Below are 17,784 nucleotides of genomic sequence, written 5' to 3'. Positions count from 1 at the left end.
TTTTTTTTAGGAACAAAATTATTGTGGAAGTGCCAAAACAAAAACACTTGGAAAATGGAAAAATAAGAAAGAATACGCATTTAAATTCTAAAACACAAAATTTATGATAAAAACTTAAACAAAAAAAGGAAATGGAAGAAAGAATGAAATAATAAAAACCTTGCGTATTGAGTTTTACAATTCAGTAATTTTTTTATTAGGGTTTTTAATTTTTTTTTGTAAAATATTATTAAATTTTATTTACAGAAGTTTTTTTCATTTTTCATAACTTTTTTATTTAAATTTTTTTGCATAAACTACTACGTTCAATTTAACTATTATAAATAAAAATTTAGTTTTGTTCATCTGGTTATATTTTAACCACAGTTAAAAATGATATCACTTTTTTGGATATATATATATATATGGATATTGCAAATCAATAATATTCACATAACGTAAAAAACAGTAAAATTCATAATTTTCGAAAATACATATTATATTGTCTAAAGTCTCACGTATATGTATGTATTTTAAAAATTTTTTTATATAAAAAAAAATATGAGAATAAAAATAAAAATTTGGCATTCATTGTATTTTTATTTTTCTATTTCAAATTTGATTTGGTAAAACTATTTTGAAATTTTATAATGCTTTTTTTATCATGAAATTTCATACAATATTTATAAATTAAAACTCTTCATTTGACTAACGCTGTTAAATGTTGTTTAATATTATTTAAGAGCCATTGATTTTTGCCTAAAGTAATTAGTTTAATTTTTTTCTTTGATTAATACTATTAAAATCAGCATACTTTTGCTATTTATATGGTATTATAACTTTTTTAAATTGATTAATTATTTAAATTATTTTTTAAAAGACTCTGTTATTAAGAGAATGGTGATTAAATGGTCTTAAACAAAATTGATTAAAATAAGTTCATCGCATTTGCTTAAGTTATTATATAGATGTATTAATTAGATGTAGAATATACAAGTATAATATTGTAGAAATATACTACTTGAAAAAGATAAATTAATTTTTTGCTATGTTATTATTTTCTTATAAAAAATATACTTGTATTTCTTATAAAAAATATGCTTGTACTTAATGCAATATTTTATTTTTCCGTCAAAAATTGTGTACCCTTTAGAGTAAATATTCAATTTTTTTATTTATTTTGTAGCTTTTTCGTTTTTAATTTTAATTTATTCAAAATTTTATCCAATTTCTTTTTTGTTTCTTTTTTTTTCTTTATATTATTTGACCCAAATTCATCACCAAATTAATAAACCACCTTTCATGAACATCTAAAAAATTTCAACATAATATTCGTCGCCATACATGTATTTGAAAAATCGAATTTTGATTAAAATTATTCATATAAATCACAAATTTGTATGTCACGAATAAAACAATTAATTAAAGTAGCTGAAGACTTGAGTATAACAAGGATAGCTGGTTTAACATGGAATGAATGGAATGCACGCTTAGCAATGCCTTTAGTAACGCAATTACGTGAAGGTCCACATTCACTATTTCCTACCGACTTGTCTTTAAAGTGGGGACAACAAAATACATCTGAACAAAATTCTTCTTCTTCAGCTGCGTCATCCGTGCACGAAAGGAAGTCACCAGCGTTATTATTTTCTCCACCAAACGGATCTAGTACACCTGGTGGTGGTATTATTACTACAAACAATCGGGGTGAGCGCGTTACTCGCAGTGAGCGTACCAATGTTGAACTTGAAAAACAAAGCCAAGACAAGGAACATAATAAAAATAATCGTGATTCAGAAACACAAAGTAGACAGCAGAAATCTGAACGCGAATTAAGATCTAGCAAATCTGCTAATATCAATGCAGATACGACAACATCATTAATTGTAAATGCACACGCAAATATAAATAATACTGGTTATAATAATAATAGTAACAATAATAATAATAATAATAATAATAATAATAATAACAAAAGTAATAACAATAACAATAATGATAATAGTAATGATAATATTAATAATAATAATAACAATAATAATAATAATAATAATAACAATAATAATAATATTAATAATAATGATGATAACAAAAACAATAACAACAATAATAATAACAGTAATAATAATAAAAATAATATAGATAAAAATGATAAAGACAATAAAAAAAATAACAATGATACTGGTGGTATTGATATTGACTGTGATTATAAACCTTTAGCTTTGGAAAAATTTAATAATAGTAATTCAAATTCTTTGAATGTTAATAATTCGGAACAGCAACAAGCAACTTCAGGTCTAGTTCGCTTAAGTTTGTTTAATGCATTAAGTTCTAGTTTATCGGCAGCAGCGGCGGCAAATTTAAGTGTTAATTCGGGTAATAACAGTCTTAATTCTGGTTCAAATAATAACGGTAACTATTCAGGTGAAGGTGGTCATCCTTGTCCTGAGTGCGGCCGTGTATACAAATTAAAATCATCTTTACGAAACCATCAAAAATGGGAATGTGGTAAAGAACCACAGTTTCAATGTCCATTTTGTGTTTATCGTGCCAAACAAAAAATGCATATTGGTCGTCATATGGAGCGTATGCATAAAGAAAAATTTAGTAATTTAGATTATAAGGTTAAAGAAGAAGCGATAGAAGCTGCTGTTGCAGCAGCTTCAGCTGCAAATTTCAGTAATTTTTAAAATTTATTTAAATTTTAAAGATAAACTTATAATGCAAAAATATGACATATGTGTGGGCGAAATTTTTATACTATTTTACTTATTTTATTCGCTAATAACAAAAACCACAAAGTCAAATGTAATAAACTGAATGGCAAGGATACAATATATTTGATATAAAACTTTTGAAATTCGATTGATGAAAAGTTTAGAATATTAATAAAAACATTAATGAATTCCTTTACAATATAAGAACTAAACATTCCTAATATCATAGAACTTTCCCAATTATGTATAAATGGAATTTTTATTTTATAAACTTACCACAGGGCATTAAAAAATAAAATTAAAAACAAATATTAAAAAAAAAAATAAAAATATATAATAAGAGTATGTATACTGAAATACATAATTTTATATTTCTCAGAAAGTAATTTGAAAATAATTTGTGTTATTTAATTGTGCCAAAATAATTGTAAAACATTTTTAAGTGTTAGTATATTTTTTTAAATAATATTTTTTTATTATTATTATTTGTAATATAAGGTACGAAATTTTCTACCCATTTTTGTATATATATATGCCATTTTTGGAAAATTAGTTCATTTTTTTTATTAATAATGGTATACAAATTTGTAATGTACCCTGATTTCTTTTTGACTAATTTTGAGAAAGTGATATAATTAATTAAAAAAAAACCGAGATTTTAGCGTTTAATTGCTTAAATTAAAAAAAAAATGGAGTTATTGTAAACAACAATAATTTTTTCCTTTCCGTTTTAATTTTGATATCGATAAATTTAATAATTTATCGTAATATAATATGTTTTTAAAATACGCCAAATTTATTTTTTTAATAAATTTAATTATTAATTCAAACTGTTTAAAAGCTACACAAACTGTATCCATATTTTATTTAGAAAAAGAAATAATTATATTGATCAAGTAATGACGGTGAAAAACTTTTCTAGAACGGAAAAGAACTTACTTAATTTGAATAAATAAAAACAAGTAATTTTTTTTTATTTTTGTATTTGGAAAAGCAAAATTTATTGGCACAGTTTATTTTTATTTCTACTTTTGTATTTAAAATTCCAAACAAAAAATTTTCTTTGGTGGTATTCAAATCGTATTTGTTATTTGCAAAGAAGAAACTATATATCATCTTTTTATTATTCAAAAATAAAATGTCTAAGTATAAACTTGAGGATTTTAAAAAAAAGAATAAATAAAAGTGCTTCAAATATTTTTCAAAAATATTGATATTTCTGCAAATGGCGATTTTTTCTTTAATTTACAATTTAATGTTAAATTATTATATTATAATTTTCACTGTCCTCTTCTAGGAGTTATTTCATTTCAAGGGGTTAAAGATTTTAGGGATGCCATTTAGAAAACCAATTTCTTTTTATTAATATCCCCAAGAATTTATTTGCAAAAAGTTTATGCCAAATCTTAATATTATATATATTAACGCAGATTATATTACAAAATAAATGCATATTAGATAACAGATGTATCATAAGATTTTATATACATAAGTGTAAATTGCTATTTTTTTTTAAGTTAATAAGCTTAAATTTTCTTCCCGACAATATATTTCCAAAATATTTCAGCAAAAATATGTATTTATGTTCAATACATCATTTCCTAAATTTTATATATATTATTTAATTACTTATAAAAAATTTTTACTTATTTTTTATGCAGAACAAAATTAATTAAAAAATGGACAGTGTATTTCCTCTCAAGTTTACAATCGGAATTTTTTGATCTAAAAAAGAAATAATAAAGCTTTTCTATGCATCACGATGAAAAAACAAAAACATTTTTCAAGTCAAAAAATTATTATATTGTTATTGTTTTTATACCTTAGAATAACTTTATTTAATTTTTATTTTTTTATTTTCATTGCATTTTTAATGTAGTTTTAATAGTTAGTTTTTAAGAGAATAGAAAGAAAAGTCATGGTATTACCTCATTTATGAACATTTTTTAGTTAATTTTAGGGTATTTAAAATTTTCCATTGTAAAATTAATATATAAAAAGAAATAATAAATAAGTAAAATAAAGATCAATAATTTTTTCTAAATTTATTCACATTTTATATAGATTTTGAAAATATCTAAACAGAATAAAAACAATTATATTTTTTAATTTCAAACAAACTTTTTGTAATACAAAAATGTTTATTTAAATCTAAAATATTTTTATGTGCGATAAATTCAAAAAATTTGGAGAAAATCGATTTGGTTAAAAAAGCAATTTTTTTTAGGCTTTCCGGTTGAAAATACTATAAGTACATCGAATAAATAACTATTTATTTTTAAGGTATTAGAAATTAAGATACAAAATAAAATAATTCTTTTTTAATAATTATTATTAAAAAAAATACAAAAAAGAAGTTTTTATGTCACAATATAAAGGGAAAAAAAAAACAAATAAGACATTAATTAAGAAAATTTCAGTTACTATTTACATTATATTCATAAAGAAGTAAATAAATAGTTATTAATGAAATAGTAAAAACAAATTATTCATATTAAATATAAGCAGTCTAAAAAATTTGTTATTAAAATACACACATAATAATACATAAAAATTATATAATATAATAATAATATAATAATTGCACATATTATATAATTATATAATACATATTATATAATGAATAAAATGGCCATAAAAACATCACTTTCAAAATGAGAGTAACTATTTACATATTTTTCCATTTTCTTTTTATTTAATTTTAAATATTTTAAAATTGCAGTTTTGGATTTAACTCCTTATTTTAATATTATTATTTACCACAAGTAATATCCGAGGTCTTTTTATTTTTGTCAATAAGATCTTGGTTCAAATAGATACCAATGTTGCTCAAAGATATTAACATAAAATATAATATAAATAGGTTATAGAACTAATGTTAAATATGAATCATGAAGAGTTTTTACAATACATGTTAATAAAAAATATTTTAATTTCATTTGTTTCTTAATTAAGTTCGCCAACAACCTTATGTATATTTTATGTGTGTATTGTATTAACTAGGTCATGAAAATTAATTATTTCAATTATTTTTTAACAAGTCAGTTTTTAATTCACAGTATACATTTATTTTGATGGTGTAATAGTTACATTTTTATTTAAAATCGAGATCTAATAGATCGATTAAGTAAGTTAAATTAAAAACATTTTTGAATTTTTTCATATTTGTACACATTTTTTACACGTTGTTTATTAAATTATGTTTAATTTAGATAAATACAAGTGTTACTTCGTACAATTGTGCAGTTCTAAATCCCTTTATACCATGTTGTTGTTTTTTCATATAAAATGTCAAAAATGAATATTGCTCTTGTATTGAGATTTTTTTAGTACAAGAAATTGACTAGAAGATATAAAATTCATTTAATATAAATCATTTTTTATTTTTGTTGGTATAATGCATTTTACAAAATATATATTTAAAAAAATTTAATCTTTAAAATAATTTTGAGTTTCTGTCTTGTTTGCATAAAATTGTTAAATTTTAAAACGTTTTTAGATACTTTATTATTAGTTTTCAAATCATCGTTGTGCCAAATTAAATTTTGGTAGTAATTATATAAATAAAAATAAACGTTTAATTTTTTTTTAAATATTTTAATTATAATGAGTAGTATATTTCCTATAATAAAACTTTTAAATATTGTTTATTATCTCGCTATTTTTGAAATAAAATACGTACAATTTTTTTTCTTAATTCGTAATTTTTGAAGATATATTTTAACCAAAATAAGTACATTGTTTATTGATAAATTAATTATGAAAAATGATATAAGGAAAACGTCAACCATTTGATAATTAAAAAAAAACTAAAAAAAATTATATATTATATAAATTAAGAAAAGAAAAACGAGTAATTGAAACTGTTAAAAAAAAACAACAAAAATATTATTTCTGTTTGACAAAAAAAAATATTTGTATTTATAAAAATATGAAAAAATAAGACAATTTTCCAACAAATAATAACATTCCATATTATATTTAGCTTTATGAAAGTTGAAATTTTAAAATTTTTTTGATATATTTTTAATCTTTTTTTTTACTAATAATTGTATGTAGGAATATAAGCATTATGAATACTTCCGCTGTTTAATTTGATTAAATATATTAATATTTTTTATATTCTAAAATGCGATTTTTCAAATCTTCTCTAAAATATAAGCTTTTTTTTGTTAAAATAAAATAAAATAAAATTTTCTTAAACTTAAGTTTTTAATATCTATTTGAGAAAGAATTGAATTTATTCATACAAAGTGAAGTAGAGTTAAATTGATAATAATATTATTAGATAATATAAGATTTCCCGTTGAGAATTTTAACATTCTAATATTTCAATTTTAAATATTGGAATGTTTTATACTTTTTTTTTAAAACAATATCTTTTTTTTAACTGACAAAGTGTATTAAATCAATTGTTTTTACAATTAGAAATCGTTTCATATTAAACAATCAATTAAACAAACTCATATCATTTATGTTTTTATTTATAAAAAAATTTTGAAATTAACAAGAATAAAGAAAAAAATTTTTTTGGTTATTTAAAATTAAAAGATGTTATTTAAAAAAATTTATATATTTTAAATTTTGTAATTTAAAGTTTAAGTTACTTGAAAAAACTATAAAAGTTATAATATTTTAGATAAATTATAGATATTCTTAGAAAAAGTTATCTCAACGGCCTCTTAGTTAAGATTTCAAAAAAAAAAAAATTCTAAATTATTAGGAAAACAAAAATAAGGGTTTCAATACCATATTTTTTTAATTGTTTTTGGATATTAATATTGTGAAAATAATTAAAATTCGTTAATATGAATATTTGGTGTGGGGTATACTGATTCTGCTCAAAATTGACTTATATAAACTTTATATTTGTTTAAAATTAAAAAAAAAAATACACATAAAATTCGGTTACACGAAAAAAAATAAATTTTAAAATTAATGAAATAATAATGGTATTGGCATATATTTTCATATTATGTAACATTAACTAAAAAATATAAAATATATATATATATCGTTAAATTCTTTTACTTATTTTTTTTATATATGTATATATATTCGTAAGCAATATATTAAATTGATAAAAGTCACTTGTTAAACATTTCAATTATACTTTTATTCTTAATGAAATTTTTAACCAAACCCCAAAATTTATGTCAATTTAGCGTGAATATGCGATTTTTACAACATATACTTGTATTAATAAATTTCGCTATGGCAAATTATTGATATTTTTTGTATATCAAATATATAAAATTTATTATATTTTGCATATAAATGTATATAGCTATTGACCCGTAAAAATGAAAAATAAATTTAAACAAGTTATAGAATTAAAGCGAAAAACTTTAAATGGAAATAAAAACGTAAAACAAAAATTAAATACTCAGCATTATTATTACTACTATAATTGTTAATATTATTAAATGATCGGATAAATATGAAGTAAAATTATATAATTTTTATTGTATGTAATTCTTTCCTTTTTTTATTAAGTTTCAAAGTATGCAATGTTGTTAAATCAAGCAATAAAATTTACTCAAAAATTTCTAATATTTTCTATTTTAATTATCATATAATATTGTATCGTTTACATTTTTTTTGCATTTACCTTATATAAACTTTTTAAAAATTTATAGTTTAAGCTCGTTAAGATGTATGATTCAAATTATAATTTTCTTTTTTTTTCGAAAAAACTTGCATATCTCTTACATTTTAAGTATATTCATATATATTTGTATGTGTACATTATATACTATTATTTCAATTTTCAGGTATTGAAGAAAGCCGTAAAATCTTTTACTTGAAATGCATATAATTTTGTAAAAACTGTTAAAAACAAAAGTAACTTTTAAGATTCAAGATACAAAACAGATCATTCCAACTTTGTAAAGTTCTTTTTTTTTTTAAATATACACATTCTATATAAAAATTTGTAAAATGTTTTAATCATTAAAATACTATTTTTATAAGATGTTTTTTTATAATATTTTTATATGTTAAAATAATTTCTTTTGTATTAAACGAATTAAAGTTTTAATAAATTAGAAATTTATATCATATAAGTGTAAAATATAAAGAACAGATTAAAAAGAAAAAAAAATTATACAATTATTTTTTAAACAAAAAAATCAGTCTTTTATTCTAAATTTTGTTATATTATATTTTAAAATAATTTAAACATTTTTTAATTCCAAATATTTACTTTTTAAATTTTTATTTTATAGTTTTGTGGCTTTTATAGTTTTGTGTGCTTATAAAACTAATTTTGTGTATGAATTTATATTTTTGAATTTATATTTTTCATTTCATGAATTTTTGAGTTCGTGTAAGTATTAAATTTTATTTTTTAGCGATATATTTTTAGACTTCACCTTAAGACTTGTTAGACTTATTTTAAGTAACTTATTTTTTAATTCAAAATTATTATTTTTAGAATTGAAACGAGAAATTTTCTAAATTTTATAAAAATATTTATTTTTCAAGATACATATAAAACTTCAGTAAAAAATAAAAAACTTAAGACATAAGAAATTAATATCAAGACTTGTATGAGTTTAATTAAATTTAACGAAAAAAATAAAAAAAAAAAAACAAAATGTTATCTAATGAATTAAAAATAAATATAAAAAATATGTGAACTAATTCAAATATTTTCGAAATTTAATTACAGGTTCCAAGGATACAAAAAATCCAGCAAGAATTAGAGTTCGCAATTGGTTAATGTTGGCAGATAAAAATATGGTTGCAAGTATACAAAATTTGAAATCTGATTCAAGTAATTTTTTTTATTTTAAAATATTCTTTAACATAATAAATAAGAAGTAATTTAGCTAATTATTTTTGTTTTTTATTTCATTTGTTTTTTTTTTCTCTTATCTGATTATTTTTCTCAAAAACTTCGTAATAATAAATGTGGCAAAATAAAAAAAATATTAATCACTTAGTTTATGTGTATATTATATAATATGAACATTCTTTTTCAAAAAATTTATTTTGCTTTTTCAAAAATTATTTAATATACAAAAACATAATTTTTAATCAGTTTCTACCCACTAATATTACAATAATTTTCTTTCTTTTCACGCTAACAAATAAATTAATTACTGGAATATACTATAATTAAAATAAAATTAAAAATATTATACCCTGCTATACAGTTGTTAATGAAACTAACATTTCAAAAATTTCAAAAATTGAAACTAATATAACTAACACCACTTCAGATTTGGTAAATATTACTAACAATAACAACAACAATACTGTCAAAAACAATAATAATAACACTAATAGTGAAAATGAAATCAATAATAAAAATAATAATGTGGACAACATAGCTTTACCAAAGTTGATACCAAATTCAACAATTTTAACTAATAATGACGAAGAAATAGCTGTTACAAACGATTCAAATGAAACAGATATTGTAATAAAAATAGAACGCAATTCACCTAGTCCCGCAGCATCATTGCTATTAAACAATTTAAGTGATTTTTCATGCGATTTTGACGAAGATGATGAAGAAAGTGGCAGTGAGGAGTTTGATGGCTCAACACCTTCTGAATTTAATTATGACATTAAACTGTCCAGTCCCGTGTCTTGGGCATTTCAACCAGTTAAAATAGAAAATTTAGATGAAGATTATGATAATATACCAATAATTAATCAGCCAATTCATTTACCAACTACAATACAAACGCAGGACCAAAACTCACAAACTATTATCTCGTCTGCCGTAACGAACGGTGGTCTCGCATCTGCTGTAGCTGCAATTGCTAATCAATCTATAGCGTCTATAAAAAAGTCTACAACAACATTAGTACCAATTAAACAAAACTCACAACAAAGTAAAATAAATACAAGCGAACAATTATTAAAAATATTTAGCTCTGCTGCATTAACAACAGCAACGACAAAATTAAGTAATAGCAATAACGATTTACCAATATTAGCTGGAAATACATCTTCCACATTAGTGACGATCTTACCAACTTTACCAAATACAACTATAGCTAAAAAAGACAGTATAACAAACCAAATAATACCAAAAGGAACGAGTATACGTTTGGTACAACAATTGGATTCTCCATCAGTTACACCAATAATCAATAATAATTTATTGTCATCATCATCAACCACGACAGTGTCATCGACAAACAATAACACAAACGTAGTTTCTACAACAAGTAGTATAATTGCCCCGGCGTCAATTACTGGCCCTGATGATAAAAAATATCGTATCTTATATCAAAATCAAAGAATACGTAAGGAAAGCTTAGAACATTCCCCTGATATGATTTATAAAGGTGTTGAAGTTGAAAAGCCATGGATATGCAAAAATTGTAATAGAGATTATAAATGGAAAAATAGTTTAAAATGTCATTTAAAAAATGAATGTGGCCAACCGCCTAGATATTTCTGTAAAAAAATGTGCGGTTATCGTACAAATGTCCATAGTAATTTAAAACGTCATATGAATACAAAATGTAAAGATGATGATAAAGAAGGTTGTACTAAGAAAGACCAACCAGTGCATATAAATGAAAAAGATTTAGTTACAAATACAGTTTAGAAAACTTTGAATATATCTATATGAGATATATAAAAACCTTAATTAACCAGACAAAAACCAAAATATAATATTTTAATACACCTTTTCTTTGATATTGAGAACATACCTATCTCATAAATTTTGTTATTATCATAATCATTATAATAAAAATATAATAAAACATATTCTGATATATGTAAATTCCTATGTTTTTCAGAATATATTTTCTTTTAACACAAAGTTAAACAGGTTAAATTAAAAATTTGATACAATTTATGAAGATAAAAATAATATGAATTTTTTTTTAAAGTAAAAACATAATGTATATATACTTAAAATTCATCAGCTATATCGTTTTGGTTAATTTTAAATTAACTTCATCAATTTATGTTCGATTTTAAAATAGTTATAGAAAGCACCATAATTATATTTTTTTTTTGTTTTGAGATGTAAGGATTTTTAGGAGGCAGAATTACACAATATTTTCAATTCTATTGCAGTCATAACAAAAAGAAATAAGTTAAAATTTAATTAAAACTAATTATAAATTCAATTCATTGTTTATTTCAAATTTTTTAAATTTATGTAGTTTAATGGAATATATTATTTATTTAGGAGATAAAAATTAGTTAAAAAGTAACTTTATAAAGAAAACGACATTAAAATTGCCTTAAACCTCATAAAAGTTTATTTTAAAAATGCAAGTACATTAATAAATTTGAAAATAAATTAATAAAATGAAAATTTTATAAGCTGATTTTAAGATTTTAATTTAAATTCAACAGTAATAAAAAAATATAGAATATAAACTCAAATTTGTAAAGAGGTAAATACAATTTATTAAACATACCTTTCGAACAACATGTACATAAAAACTTAAAGGAAATGTCGGTATGGAAGAGAAATTTTAAAAGGAGTATAATAAAACAGCATATGTAGATTTTAATCTAGTCAGCTATTTATATGGTTTTGTGTGCAATTTTACTCTAAATTTAATTAAAAAATATCACTAATATTTTTTGAATTTATAAATTCATACAACTTTAAATCTGAGTATTAATTTAAAATTAAGCTAAATTTAATTAGAATATAAGAATGAAAAAGGAAGTAATTACTTTAGACAAATTCCATAATTTTTCTAATTTAAATCTAGTCGAAAAGAGTTATTGTTTCATCAAGAGTTACTATTAACAATAACCTGCCATTTTAAAAATGATATTAACTTATTTTAAATTTACATATTTCTTATTTATAAGTTTTTGGTGTATTTAATAGGAATTTCTACAGTTTTACTTCAAGTTAATGTAATTTAAAAATATATTTTTTTTATTATTTTGAACTAAAATATTTTACATTTATTATTTTTTTGACAATTTTAGTTAATCGTTTCGTACGAATTTTTAATTTATTTCATAAAAAATAAGCGTTAAAAATTTTTTTCTATTGAAAAATCTAAATACTTTTAAAAATAAGCAATTTTGATTCAATATCATCAAAAATCCATTTGATAGAAATTATGAATTTGTAATTAAAGAACAATATGAGTAAATAATATCTATTTTATGTGCAATCTGTTTAAATGGAAAAGTAAAAGTTTACCCAAATCAAATTGATTGCTTTTAAATCAAATCACTTATAATATTACTTTCAAAATTTTTAGGGTTTAATTTAAAATCAAGTTACCAGTTAGATTGTGCAAGTAGTTCAGAAGAAATGTAATTAATACTTAATATTGAATTGATAAAACGTTTTAAACATCATCTTGAAAACCGAAAACAAAATTCAATTTTTTATAACTCGTATTTCAAATTTAAAATTATTTCCGTTCAAACCAGTGCACTAATTATATCTTCAAATGGTGGCATTTGAGAAGTTTTTTCAGTAATTGCATTAATATTTTTTATCGATATATTTTTCATTTCACTAAATTGTTGCTAAATATTGATTTCTTAAAATATTATACAAAATATTGGAAAAAAAAATTAAGAAGATCAAACCATTTGGTTTAACAATGGATTTTATGACGAATAAAGTAATAAAATACAATAAATTTGAAAGCAAAAGTGAATATGTATATAATTTAAAAACATGTATTAATGTTTCAATAAATTATTTTTTGGTGCAATACAAAACAAAAATCCACGTAAAAATCGAAGATAAAGCTTGATATTCAAACGATTTTTTTTTATTTATTTACATATGTATCTATAAAGCATAATTGATATTATGTATGTATTATTTTTTATTATAACATAACAAAAAGAAAATGTAAATTGTAATTTAATAATAATTTGAATTTTCTAAGCAAGCAGCATTTAAAGTTCAATATATTGAGCATTAAATAAAAAACTAAAAAAATTAAGAAAAAGTAAAACAATAAATATAATTAAATTTTATTATAAAATGAATATTTAAAATACTCGTTTTAAATAAAAGCATAAAAAAACAAAGATGGGTTATTATTTCATTCCTATTAAATTTAGTTTTTTCCATTTAGAATTCTTCTAATTATAACATAATATAAAAGTTTTTTTTTTTGCTTTATTATATTCCAATTTCTCATTTAATATCATTTTCATAATTTTTATTATTTTATCAGATATTGAACTATGCAAACAAACTTGTTAAAGTACATTGTAAATGAATAATGAACATCACAACAACAAATATTTTGTATATATGTATATAAATTTATATTTATAATTGTTTTTACTAACATATTTTTCATTTTAGGTGAATAATCAATTTATATGGATCACCATTTGCTAAGATTTGAAAAAGACATTGTCGTTATTAATTTATTTAAGTTATGAAGTTTTTGGAATTCGGAACAAATATACTTTTTACTTTTAAAGTAAATTTGCGATATTTTTTTATTAATATTATTTAGATTATAAAGGAATGCATATAAATATTTACTTGATTTGAATTGATCTATTATATTTTTATATTGACAATTAAAATTTATTATAAATATTATTTTAGTTTTGTAGATTGGTAGAAATTTTTAATTTCAATATTTTCTTTTAATTGAGAATTTTATAAGTACGATTTAAATCTATATAATATATGTATTTAAATTAAAGTGTATCTATTTATATACAAAAAATATATATAATTATATCAATATGTTTTTTTTTAAATATAAAAACAATAATTAAGAAACTATTTTTTTTAAATATTATCAATTGTAGTTTTCTTTATTTACTAATTATATAGTAATTTATTACAAAACCTGATTATGTCACAAATATATATAAAATATGATTATGTTATAAATAAAGTATTTTTTATTATATTTAAATAGATTTATGTTTATTTAAATATATATTGTGTATATGTATACATATATATACACATATATGTACACATATATATATATATATATATATATATATATATGTATAAATATATACACGTATATATGAATATACATACATATATAAACGTATATATATATATATATATATATATATATATATATATATATATATAATATTTAAATGTTAAGGCTTTCAAAAATTAAAATAATTCAATAATTTTTCTAGTAAAAATATGTTCTTTAAGCACTAATTCATTTATATAACACGTTTTGGAAAAAAAACAAATATTGTTCAAGTACGTTAAATTTGTATAAATTTTGATAAGTTATCGTTCTTAAGGTACTTCTTCTTGTTTCTCTTTAGTTGGAAACTTTGTGTACTTTTTTTTTTAACTTAAAAATAGGTACCTACTTATAATTCTGTACCGAAGTGTAATAGTGTCTTAATTGAAATTTTATGAAAAATTTTTGAAAATATATTAGTTGCATATACATAGACTTACATTATACTCGTATTGGTTTGATTCCACTAATATATGGTTCCATTAATAGTAAGCTCAATGCTATTAAAAATATTGTTTTGCATGTAAAAATATAATTTTGGTTTTAATTTAAATACTTCGTCCAAAGTAATTTTATAAATTCAAACGGACGCTTTTCAAAATATTTAATATTCTTTCGTCTTAAGTGTAATTTGAAACTTATATGATGCTTTTATATTATTAAAACATTTTTTCGTAAAACTTAAGACTCTATATTAAATGACACTATATAAAAAATCTCATAAAAAAAGCTATACTTTACTGAAAATAATTTAATAATTTGGGAAATGGCCTTAAAATTTGTATATTTTATTAGTCTTAAATATTATAGCCTTATTAGGTTACATCTTTTTTTGCTTTTGAATTTATTTTACAAATCGATTTTGCCTTATTCCTTTCCAAATGTATAATAAAAGCTTTTTTAAAGATTAAATCAATAATGATAATATTATTATAGACTCGGTGAGTTGTCATTTAGTTCTTTTTTGGTAATTTTATTAGTTAAATTATAATTATTGTTTACGCTTTCTCAAATTGCTTAATTTTCTATCTAGCACGTGTTTGTTTCAGAATTTTAAGTTGTATACATTTTTCTGTAGCTCATTTGTTTTCTATTGATTGCTTGAATAATCCCGAAATCGGAATTGTAGAATTTACCTTGTAAATTGCAATTGCAGAATTGTGTATCAATACGGTATTATTACAATTCCGATGTCTGGGTAATTTATATAAATTGGGAGATTAATTTATTCAAAATATTTGTAAATAAAATATTTTGTCATTGATAGTTCTCCCGACATTGATTTCAATTAGGTTTATCCGGTAGTAAAACATTGTTGATATTCTGAATTTATCGCATTTTTTTACAGAAAAATTTATAAAATAACATAATTTTTGCGCTTTTATTTCAAATTTTGTGTCTTAATACAAGTATTATAATCATATATTTATGTACTTTTAAATAAGTTGAATAATATTAAAATTGTGTAAAACTTTGGGGATAGGAATCCAATTTTAAAAGTTTTTTTATTGAATTTCGCTGTGATTAGTTTATATAATGAAATTTACTGTTCTACACCTGTATATGTATATATATATAGAAGGCGAAAGTACTAAATGAAAGATAAATAAAAATATTTTAATACAATTAACTTATCTTTTTTAATTTGCAAACACAATTTCAGTGCAATTAATTTTTTAATTTTTTTTTTTAATTTAAAGGATATTCGAAGCGTACTACAGACCATGAGTTAGTTGAAGAAGAGAGTATTGACCCGAAACTGGAACAAACAGAAACTTCACGTGATTTTTTAGATCGATCTAAGCAAAGAAGGAAAATATGTGACATTGATTATGATGACCACGATGATGGTGATGATGATAATTATGATGATGGTGACGATGATAATGATATTGAAAATTTTGAGAGTGACGGTAATAAAAATGATAGACTACAACAAAAAAGCTGTGATAGTAATAAAACATCTTCATCTTCATCACCAATGCCTCAACCACTTAACTTACAAGTAATAAAAGGTTTGGTTGATTCTATACAAGGATTAACAAGTACTGTGGCATCATCATCAATGCTACGCAGCGGTACTGCAAACACTAGTGTTGGTGATAGTTGTTTAGACAAAAATATACCATTTCAATCACAATTAAGTCATTCACAGCCAATAAAATCGCCCATCATAAAGCAACAACAGCAACATCCAGTTTCTAGTTTAGAACATGTACGGCATGGATCCATTGACTCAGATCGTAGAATTTGTACAGGAGATACACTAGAAAGCAGTTCGGTATCGCAAGTTACTACTGGTAGTGGTATGTTGATTGGGGCAGCATTATCACCGTCTGCAGGAGCTTCAATATCACTTATAAGTCCCAGTTTGCATAGTCAACAACAACAGCAGCAACAGCAGCCGCAGCAACATGAACTTTTTAAAACATTTTCAGCCTTACAATTTCCTTTTGATTTAACAACAATGATTAAAACGGAAGATCAACAACGACTCCATCCATTTGTGGGGGGTACAAGTGCTAGTGGACCTAGCGGTTCTATTAGTTATGCCACCACTGGAACAAGTAGCGGTAATTTACCAAATGCTGGCAATAATGAAATTACAATTATGTCTGGCGCAAGATGTAGTCCTATTTTATCTGGTAACGTTAGCAGTAATATAGGACAGAATAGTGGAATAAGTGGAGAGCCAGGTTGTAGTGGAAATACTAGTGGAAGTTTAATACCTCAACCAGGTACCTCAATGGGAGGTGGCAGTGGTTGGGGAGCTTTCACCTGTAAAAAGTGTGGTAACACATATGCAAGGCCACATAGCTTAAATAGACATTTAAGATTTGAATGCGGTGTTGAGCCAAAATTTGAATGTCCAATATGTCACAAAAAGTCAAAACATAAACATAATCTTGTTTTGCATATGCGTACACATAATCATCGATGATTGTTGATATATGTACGTAATTGATGATTTGCAGAAGTTTTATTTTTTTATAAATGAAAAATATTTTAATTTCTGCAGAATATATAATACAAATGTAACAAAAAAAGAAAAAAAAAATGAAAAAAAAAACTGTTAGATCCTATATGTGTTGTTTGCATATTATCAAAAGAATTTTTTATATTGCTACGTTGTCATTCTCATTAAGGAAACT

At 21.7% G+C, this 17,784-nt stretch overlaps 1 protein-coding gene across 3 annotated transcripts in view; it reads left to right on the top strand.

Annotated features, from left to right (window-relative positions):
* Nucleotides 1-17,784, top strand: part of LOC129611049 (longitudinals lacking protein, isoforms A/B/D/L) — a 115,886-nt gene extending 98,102 nt beyond the window's left edge. Inside the window, exons 6-7 of one of the 3 annotated variants that reach the window (XM_055523964.1) lie at nucleotides 9,370-9,474; nucleotides 9,857-11,434. In XM_055523964.1, the coding sequence (XP_055379939.1) occupies nucleotides 9,370-9,474; nucleotides 9,857-11,268 (1,517 nt within the window). In that variant the 3' untranslated portion in view covers nucleotides 11,269-11,434. Of the gene's footprint in view, nucleotides 1-1,410; nucleotides 2,965-9,369; nucleotides 9,475-9,856; nucleotides 11,435-16,332 lie in introns of those variants that run through there. The other 2 variants (XM_055523968.1, XM_055523967.1) reach the window with 2 other exon arrangements.

This window comes from Condylostylus longicornis, unplaced genomic scaffold (assembly GCF_029603195.1).
Source record: "Condylostylus longicornis isolate FDR11 unplaced genomic scaffold, ASM2960319v2 ptg000048l, whole genome shotgun sequence".
NCBI lineage: Eukaryota > Metazoa > Arthropoda > Insecta > Diptera > Dolichopodidae > Condylostylus > Condylostylus longicornis.
Note: the sequence above shows the minus strand (reverse complement) of the source record. Positions and strands in the feature narration are given on the sequence as shown.